Here is a 10,492-nt window from a genome sequence, read left to right as displayed (position 1 = left end):
AGTCCGTAGTCGAAATTTATACTATCTGAATAGGAGCACCAAGATTGGCAAGGTTACTTCGGCTATTTCAGAAGCGAACATGAGTAGACTTTGGCATTATAGGTTAGGGCACACAGGCAAGAAGTCACTGCAGACAGTGTGTAAGCATGAGCTATTGAAGGGAGCCAAGAGTAGTAAAGTGGAGTTCTGTGAGCACTGTGTACTTGGCAAAAAAACGAAGGTAAAGTTCAGGACTGCTATTCATAGGACGAGGGGCATCCTCGATTACGTGCACACAGATGTTTGGGGTCCCACCAAAACTTCATCACTTGGTGGTCGACATTGATTCATCATGTTCGTTGATGATTATTCTAGGTAATGTTGGGTGTACACCATGAAAAAAAAGAGTGAAGTCCTAGATATATTCGTGGAGTAGAAGAAAAGGTTAAAACTGTAGACTGGGAGAAAGATCAAGACGTTGCGATCCGACAACGGCGGTGAGTACACATCAGACCCCTTACTATAGCTATGTCGAGACGAGGGCATAGAGACGCACTTCACGGTTAGTCATACACCGTAATAGAATAGGATGACAGAGAGATTAAATCGGTCTTTGTTATAGAAGATCCGATATTTGTTGGCGTTTAGTGGTTTGGAGAAGATCCTTTGGGCTGAGGCACTTTCATATGCGAGCCACCTCATTAATAGGCTACCTTCATCTGCGATTGAGGGGAAGACCCCTATGGAGATGTGGTCGGGAGAGCTAGCACGAGATTATGACCAGCTCAAGGTATTCGGGTGCCTTGTATTTTATCATGTGAGAACAAATAAATTAGAACCTCGAGCTAGGAATGCTATATTTGTAGGATTCAAGTGTGATATCAATGGATACAAGCTATGAGATCCAGTTGATAAAAAGATTATGCTGAGTAGAGATGTCACATTCGATGAGGCTTCTATCTTAAAGCTTTCCAGCTCTCATTAGGTGGACAGCGACCTGACAGAGGAGATATCATAGGTGGTGGAGATCCATGTCGCTCCACAGTGTTCAGATGGTCCAGTATCCATTAGAGTGCCGACTGAGATGACGACACACGAGCACGACGCTGACACGGAGGATACAAGTACTAATGTGCAGTATCAGGGACCGACGGCTCAGGTTCATGATTCTATTGCGGTTCATAAATAGAGGAGAGACATACGGATGTCAGCATGGTATGATGACACAGTTGAGTATGCACTTCCGGTGGAGAGTATTGATGAAATGGTGCCTACTACATTCAGAGAGCCCGAGCAGAGTTCGAAGGCTGATTCATGGCAGGTAGCTATGCAGGAGGAGATGAAGTCTCTTCATAAGAATGATACGTGGGAGCTTGTTGAGCTTCCAAAAGGGAAGAAGGCAATTGGTTGCAAGTGGGTATACACAAAGAAGGAGGGCATTGAGGGTACTGCATTGAGGTTCAAAGCTAGGTTAGTTGCGAAGGGTTATGCACAAGAGGAAGGTATTGACTATAATAAGGTTTTCTCTCCGGTAGTGAAGCACTATTCGATTCGGATTTTGCTAGCTTTAATGGCATAGTATGGTTTGGAGTTAGATCAGTTAGATGTAAAGACGATATTTCTTCATGGTAATCTTGATGAAGAAATATATATGACTCGGCCATTAGGAATTCGAGCTGTAGGGAAGGAAAAATTGGTTTGCAGATTGAAAAAATCGTTATACGGTTTGAAGCAGTCTCCTCGATAGTTAGACGATTCGATGGTTTTATAATTGGTCATTCGTACACTCAAAGCCAGTTTGATCATTGCGCATATTTTCACAAGTAAAAAGGAGGTGTATACATCTATTTGTTACTTTATGTCGATGACATATTGGTTGTCTCTATTTCTAGATCTGTTATAGATGAGTTGAAGGCACAACTTTTAAAGGAGTTTGAGATGAAGGATTTGGGTGAGGCGAAGTATATTTTAGGGATGGAGATCGACAAAGACAAGAATAAGGGCAAAATTTGTTTGACACAGGTGGCTTATTTGAAGAAGGTTCTACAACGATTTCATGTTAGCATGGATACGAAGCCAGTTAGTGTACCATTGGGAGCCTATTTGAAGCTTTCAACTGATCTTTAACTGAAGATAGTTGAAGATCGAGAGTTGATATCGAAGACTCCATATGTGAACGCAGTTAGGAGCTTGATGTACGTGATGGTATGTACGAGACCAGATTTGTCACAGGCGGTGAGCATGGTTTTGAGATACATGCACGATCCAGGAGTAGGTCATTGGGACGGTGTGAGATGGATTTTGAGGTACATTCAAGGTACGCTCAATGTTGGTTTGATTTATGAGCGGGACACTACAGAGATGGATTTTGAGGTACATTCAAGGTACGCTCAATGTTGGTTTGATTTATGAGCGGGACACTACAGGTGGGCAGTTATGTATTGGACATTCAAGGTACGCTCAATGTTGGTTTGATTTATGAGCGGGACACTACAGGTGGGCAGTTATGTATTGGCTCCGTTGATTCGGATTATGTCGGTGATTTGGATAAGCACCGGTCTATAACGGGGTATGTGTTCACTTTAACCTGTGCACCGGTGTGTTGGAGATGCACCTTACAGTCTACGTTGGCTTTGTCTACGATGGAGGTAGAGTATATGACGATTACGGAGGTTGTGAAGGAGGCGATTTAGCTTCAAGGAGTTTTGGAGGAACTTAGTATATCACAGCGGTCTGTCACTATTTATTGTGATAGCATGATTGTTCTCTATTTGGTGAAAAATCAGGTTTTACATGTGAGGACGAAACACATTGATGTTCGTTATCACTTTGTTCGTGATGTTCTTGAACATGACAATGTGAAGATTGTGAAGGTCCACACGAAGGATAATCCGAAGGATATGCTCACAAAAATGGTTCCGATGTAAAACCCCGAAATTTTATAATGAATTTGTGTGAATAAATAGTAATAAACCTTTCTTTTGTGATAAATAACCATATAAATATAAGATATATATGTTTATCAGTGTTTGGGAACCCAGCAGGTGTTTACAAGTGAGAGAAATCTAGTGGTATATGGCCAGCAGGTGAAATGCCTACAGAAGGCATTTTTGTGCTGAGCGGTCGACCGACGTGGTCGACCGTGGCGGTCGACCGGTGCGGTCGACCGATCAGCGTACAGAGAGTTTCAGGTTTTGTTTTCTTTGCGGTTCTGTTTCGGGTCTTTTGGGTTTCGGGTCGGGTTGTGAGTGGGTATATATGCTACTGTTCACGAGAGAGCCTCTTTGAGTTCTGAAATCAAAACCCTAGCCCCCTCTCTCTTCCCTTAAACCCTAATCCTCTCTTTTGGTGATCTGGGAGCAGTTTAGAGGATTGTCAGCAGGTCTGTGGGATTTTAGCGAAGAGGATCAACCTCCTGCAGATCTAGGGCTTTCGTCAACACCCAAAGGCGAGTATCATCTCGCCAAATCCCTCACCCCTGCTCTCTATGGTTTTCTCTTGGATTTTTGTGAGTTTATTGAGCCAAAATCGTATTTTTTGAAAAGCTAATAGATCATCTTTGCGTACAGTACGAGATTCAGGTATTTCTTAATTTTTAAAGCTCAACAACGATTCTGTTAAAGAGATCCAGATCTGAATATGTTTAAAAAGGAGAAAAACCCTGTTTTTGTTGATTAACTATACATAGATCATGTTTAACTATGTTTGGGATCTTGATAATGATTCCTCAATGTATAAGTTTTCTTTATTTACCTGTTTAATGACAAATTTCAATCTGCTATATTGCATTTTATCACAGGTCAGATCTAGACAGAAACCCAAACCTGGGTTCTGTCTGTCTCGCGGTCGACCGCATCGGTCGACCGCAGGGCGCGCAGCGAGGGCAGAACAGAGTCTGCCCTCTGCGCGGTCGACCGCGGCGGTCGACCGCGACGTCCTTTCGGTCGACCAAATTTCCTGGCGGTCGACCGCGGCGTCCTTCCGGTCGACCGAATTTCCCGGCGGTCGACCGCCAGGCTCGTAGCAGAGTTCGGTCGACCGAGTCTGTCGACCGACGCACTGTCTGTGAAATTTTTCCTGTTTTGGGTATTTTGAACATTTCACTCATGTTTGAGAGTTTGACTGGACTATCTGACATTGGTATTTAGTCTTACTATGTGCCCAGACACGATAGATGACCTGAGGGTACCAATTATGGATATATACACTGATTTGACTGTGAATTGATATAGGTAGATCTCACTATGTATTCCAGTGATATTTTCACCATTTCACAGTCTTCGTGTTGGACTATAATCCATAGAAGTCCTCGTGTTGGACTATAATCCAATTCCAGACCTCGTGTTGGACATTTGCCACTTAATCTATGAGTTTGGAAAACTGCGACATAAATAGTTCCTGATTTGGACATAGTTCTTAACCCTGCATATGACTTCTTCACAGAAGTTCACGACATGATGTTGTATCTCTTATATATTAACTGTATTTTCTTATACAATGAGCCCTATCCCCTTGGGGTTGGTTGTGATGTTACTCGCTAGTGCTTTGACGCTCGTTGTCCCTCCCCCTTTCAGGTCACGAGCCAGGAGCACGAAGAGCTGCAGGTTGATAGCGGACCACATTAGTGTTCAGCTTTACTTTCTAGCTATGTATTATTTTCTTTGGGCTCCACTGTAGTGAGGTTAGACATTTGAGGGTATTATACTAGAAGTTGTAAAGGCTGTGAGCCTTATCCCCTTATCGTCAGATATTTGTATTTGAGACTTGTTGAGTATTTCAGTTTATCTACGCATATCTTGACCATGTATTTCTGTATTGTTGGATGATGAGATATTTATGTGACTATTATCATTTCATCAATATTCCTTGTATTATCTCTTACCTGTTTTGTACCTACACCAGTTGTTGATTCTACTAGATAGATGTTAATCTCACCTGTTTTGTACCTACACCAGTTGTTGATTCTACTAGATAGATGTTAATTGTGATGGTGAAATATGTTATTGCACGGTGTGGTGCATAGCAGGTTTGACATTCTTGGTTTCACCTTGGACTGCAGCCTTGTGTGAACCCAGGGGCGTCACATCCGAGCAACAAGTTTGATCATTGTAAAGACTTGTTGTACATTCGTGATTGTTGAGGCCGTTAGCAGCCATTTTGGGTGAACTACGTAAAGGCTTGATTCCTTGGGCAAGAGGATACGTAGGCAGTCATTTATGATGCAACTGATTTGAGAGTAGATACCCATGTTTGGAGTTTGTTCGCATTCCTATTTGGGTTCTCGACTTGTTGTGGATTAGGTCTATTATCGTGAATTGTTTCACTTCGTACTGGACGCAACAAGTGAGACATTTGGTTTGCTTTGATATCAACTCAGTTTTGGGAAAGCTTCATTGAGGTGGATAATTGTGAGCGGACGTGGGGGCCCACCTACTCACGTGGGTGAAACAACTCAACCCAAAGCCACACCCACGTGATTGTGAGAGAGCAGCAACAGTCAATCGGGTAAATTATTTATTTAGGCCTGGACTTTTTTAGTTTCTGCAACTATAAATAGGAAAGATTCCCTAGTTTAAACTGTGCAAGAGCAGAGGGTGAAAAGAAAAATCATGATGGCGTGCAAGGGCTTCGTGAAGGGGTAATCATAGGAGCCGCTGACTTTGACAGAGAAACCGCTGACTTTGAGAAGAGTTTTGGCATCCCCTTTGTGAGAGATTTAAGAGTTTGTATGAGGATTTAATTTATGTGATTGTAAATCCTATTTGTATTCTCTCTCTCTAAAAGTAGATTTCCCCCTTCTTGCCCCGTGGACATAGGCAATTTGCCGAACCACGAAAAATTCATTTGTCTCGCTGTTTGTGTGATTTGTAATAGCTTATTTAGGTTCCCTTGACAGGTCAGTCCTAGAACTGATGAGAGGAAGAGCTGATATCCTACTTTATTGAGATATTTTGCTTTTGGTTCTTGTTTCCTTGGTGAAACAAGAATTCCTATTGTGATCTTACTCTCTTATTGTGCCGAGTTGTGCCGAGGTGCTGCCGAAATTTTTGCTGCTCACAACAGTTTATTCGTCTAGTGCATGGTCTTCCATGTCTTTTTTTGGTGAGAGGAGGCTTTAACACTCGCTCTTCTGATGGTACAAAGCGCTTCTCGTAATTTGTGATGGGAAAGATGATCTGTACATAACTTGCTCTGAATATGTCAATAGTCATGTAGCAATCACAATATTAATAAATTTCTCATCCCATCCATGTAATTGCAGCGCACGCATGTTTGCAAGAAATGCAGGTGATGTCCCAGGACATGCAAGAACATGCCTGATTCTTTAAATCTACATGGCAAGTTTTATTAGACTCGACCTCCACAATATCTTCCGTCGAATGTTTAATCGCCAAGCAGCTACCATGCTGAATATTATCGCACAGTACTATCTCCGCTTTCGGGAATAACTATCCAGACCATTTTTAACCCACTAGCCTCCTTTCATGCATGCACTCCATTATTTGCTTTCGTATGGTCTCAACCAAAGGTAAGATTCGCAACAATCATTCCTTTCTTATCCAGCTGTTAAAGGACTCAACATCGTTTGAAGTAACATTGCCATACCTTAATAACAAAACACTAACATTAATAATAAAACCATAACCTAAACATTAAAGTCCTAACCTTAACAACAAAATTCTAAACTTAACAACAAAACCCTAGCAAAATAATTCTAACCATAACAATAAAACTCTAACCTTAACAGAAAATTGTAGGCTAACTCTAACCTAAACAACTATAATGGTGCTGTAACAAAATAACGTTGAAACCAAGTTATCTTACCTTATACTAGGAAAATGCATGTTTTCCCATCTCTCCGGGGAGTATTCCATTGCAGTGACGTAAGCCCTGTGATCGATCGCTGCCAATTCTTTCATGTCATCATCCCATTCAGAAATTATGAACTTATAAACCCCAGATTGTAACAGCTCACCCAACGTAGTGGTGACATTTGCCTTGTGCCCAAAATCCTTCATCTTCTTTTTGAAATTCTCGATTAGATGCAGAACACACCTTGAATAGAATGCATCTGGAAATAGTTCCTCGACTGCTGCCCTAATACCCTTGTCAGCATCGAAAATCATTACCAGTCGATGTGGAGGTTGGTAAGGATTTGCTCTATCATATAGTAACATCCACAATCATTATAAGAACTATTTCTAGTTAACCTCATTCTCCTGGTCGCATACGCAATAAGCAAGGGGAAATATTCCCTGGTTGCCGTCATACCCAGTGGCACTAAGTAGTATGCCTCTGTAGCAATCTTTAATAAATGTTCCATTCAAAAATAATAGCGGCCTACACCCAGTAATGAACCCTTCAATACAGGCATTATAACTAATGAACAATTGTTTAAACCTCCCGCCATCAACATTAATAACAACACGACTCCCTGGATTAGTTGCATACACCACGGATTCATACCTGCATGAATATAACAACAAAGCAGTAAATTTAGCAACGGATTCATAACAATAACTGATCTTTAACCTTAACAACTAACACATATACTTAACAACGAACCAATAACTTTAACAACTAATACGTATAGTTAGCAACCAATACGTAAGAGTGATTTCAGAAGAATAAAAAAGAACATACCATCTTAGTGAATCGTAAGCTTCATCATCATTACCGAACAGGTCCTGTTGACCTATCTCCTTACCCCACCATGCTTTACTATAGTTAATCTTGATGCCAAAATTGGAGTGCATGCCATTCTTGATATCAACTGCACGAAGATCTGGCCTAACCTTCAAAACAGCTTGTATTTGGCCAGTAATGAACTTCCTTGATACCCTTGAGTTGCCAGCATTTGTTCCATGTTGATCGTATGTGTGGGTAGATTTGAAATTCTTTATGGACATGATAGATGAATTTCTTAGCGGAGAAGCAAACAACATCCAAGAGCAACCATGTGTGTGCTTGAATCGGCTATAGACTCTTATGCGCCTTTGTTCACTGTGGTAAAAATCATACTCGAACTGTTTAGCAATTGAATAGTATTAAAGTGCTAATCTAACTTCAGCAGCATTATCAAATTTCTGACCAACTTCACATATGGAGTGTGCCACTCAGTTGGGATCTTTGTTTGGTGGTTAAGCATGTCTTCCAGCAACATGATCGAGTCGCCGGAAGGGTTGTCATTAGGAATACGCTTATCATTACAGGTTTAGGTGAACATTGTATCTGCGCACTGCGAATTTTCTGTCGGTATTATCCCGAAGTAGTAGTAAAAATACATAGTCTCAGCAACGAACTGATAACCTTAACAATAAACTCATAAATGTAACAGCCAACACATATCTTTAACAACTAACCCTTATACTTAAAGGACAGACTCGTGACCTTAACAACAAACGCATATACTTAACATCAAACACCTTACCATAACAACCAACTAGTATACATAATAGCGAACACATAACCTTAACAACCAGTCCTTAACCTAACATTAACAACCAACTCATAACCTAAGCAACCAATGCATAAGGTTAACAACTAATGGCAAAACCAATCAGTGAACTCATAAGAAAATCTAAAGTGTAATTCCTACGCATTTTTCGGTGTAGTCTGCTTGTTCTGCGAAGTTGAGGATTCCCCAGCGGAGGTATCATACAAATTCGCATCTGTAAATCCATTATGCCGACAATACTCGAACATAAAATTTAAGTCATCGTCATTATCAATTGAAATACTGAATTTTTTTTCCCTTTAACATATGAACTTCAGTGAAAGAGATTGCATTGATATTTTAAGCCTTTCTGACACTTGATATTTCAAGCAGATTATTTCTGTATTCTCTTTGATAACGACGAATATACCGTCACCATTTTTATTGTTTCTTTGCCTTTGTTACCACACAAAGTAGAGATCCATCTGTCATTTTATTACAGGGAGTAGTTGAAGAATCGAAGAGGCTTTTATTGAGGAGAATTAAGTGGAAGGAACAGATTAGTTGGGGTAATAGAATGGGGAGAAACTCAAAAAAAAAAAAAAAAGCCATTCTAATCACCATTTAACGCCTACAGTCGAAACGTCATATTTCTGACATGAGAGGGCGACAGTTACATACTGTGTAGGGGTATTTTGGGTATTTCGTGAGGGGTTTAAATGGAGTTACGCCTGAGGATTTGTTTTGGGAGCTGGAAGAAAATCGCGGAGCATTTTGGGGGCAAAACACCCGTTGAAAAAGTCTTATGGGGAGGCACGTTTTCTTGGGTTTTGGGGGCTGGAAGCATTTTTCCCTAGTTTTTATCTTGAGTTATAAGTAGAACTTTGATACATGTAAGTGTCCATGCGTTTCCATGATCGCACGTCCTTTTATGCGTTTAAGTCTGAGACTGAGTGGTAGAAGAATAATAATTGAAGTAGCGCCTAGTGTTTACTGGGAGAGAGAATAAGAGGCTTTTTAGTTTTATTCGTCTATGAAATCCAACGTCGACCTCTTGAGCTGCCTAAATATTTTAATGAGTTACCATGTTGAATTCTTGTTAGAGCCATTACAGATGTCGTAAACAGTATATAATCATCATGATTCTTTGGAAATAAAGTTTGATTGATGGACAACTTTAACTATAAATATCATCTGGTAGATTAAAGAGTTGTGCCTCCTTAGCCAAGTTGCAAATGTAAGCTTTGCTTACATCGTGCTCAACTTTAATATGTATCTTTCCAGGTAGTGTTTTCCAATCTTTTTGACTTTGTGAGACGACTCAAAGTTCAGGGGGTGTTTTATGAAGTTAACTCCTAATTAAACAGAAGATTAAGTTGTTTTGGTGGTTGTCTTGCAAGTGGGCTTGAATATTCACAAGTATCATTCTGCTGAATCCTCTTAGCTACCATTCATCCTTAGTAGCTAGCAGGCGTCAAATGATTAATTAGCATTTATTCACACAATCATCACAAGTTGCTGGCTTCTCATTTCCTTGAGGAATGCGGAAGCTTCAAGGCCCAAAGACACATCTTTTTTTTTTAAAGGAGGAAGTATAAAGCTAACCCTCATTTCTGAGATTCTCCTTTCTTAATACTTCTGGCAACTATTTTATGCTGTGAATCTTGTTTAGTCGTGCGCATTTGCAGAACAAGCAAAAGTGTGGTTTCCTTGGTGAGTCAAGTTCCCTCTTTTTCATTGCATCTTATTCTACTAATTACTACTTTGTCAGGTAGGCAGGGAATATTAGTACTAATATGTGCATCACATATTAGATAATTAAGGTAGTGCTCCCATCATGAAAGTGGCTTTTAGTGAGTGCTTGTATAGTGATTTTATTCTTACGCATCAGAAGGATATTTCTTATAACCTGCTAGTTTTAAGGACCAACTACAAGAGAGGGGTTTAAGGACAAAATATATTTCTCATGGCATTTAATGTTGTACATAATCATTCTCTATCATGGAATACAATTCATGGTATTCATTCCTATGTTTAACGATTGTAGTCAACATATTCATACTCTTCTCTTTTTAT

At 40.3% G+C, this 10,492-nt stretch overlaps 1 protein-coding gene across 1 annotated transcript; it reads right to left on the bottom strand.

Annotated features, from left to right (window-relative positions):
• Positions 6,525-7,889, bottom strand: LOC109847579. The gene is made up of 4 exons (XM_020416810.1): positions 7,624-7,889; positions 7,252-7,446; positions 6,805-7,140; positions 6,525-6,585 (listed from the first exon to the last, which is right to left on the bottom strand). Exons 1-4 carry the CDS (start codon positions 7,887-7,889, stop codon positions 6,525-6,527), a joined length of 858 nt encoding a protein of 285 aa, XP_020272399.1.

The sequence above is a fragment of the Asparagus officinalis genome, chromosome 7, assembly GCF_001876935.1.
Source record: "Asparagus officinalis chromosome 7, Aspof.V1, whole genome shotgun sequence".
In the NCBI taxonomy this organism is placed as follows: domain Eukaryota; kingdom Viridiplantae; phylum Streptophyta; class Magnoliopsida; order Asparagales; family Asparagaceae; genus Asparagus; species Asparagus officinalis.
Note: the sequence above shows the minus strand (reverse complement) of the source record. Positions and strands in the feature narration are given on the sequence as shown.

Coding starts and splice junctions, on each gene's coding strand:
- LOC109847579 (XM_020416810.1), bottom strand. CDS start 7,889: ATGTCCATAAAGAATTTCAAATCTACCCACACATACGATCAACATGGA. Junction 7,447..7,623: donor GCTTACGATTCACTAAGATG/GTATGTTCTTTT, acceptor ATATTCATGCAG/GTATGAATCCGTGGTGTATG. Junction 6,586..6,804: donor ATGCATTTTCCTAGTATAAG/GTAAGATAACTT, acceptor TTTGTTATTAAG/GTATGGCAATGTTACTTCAA.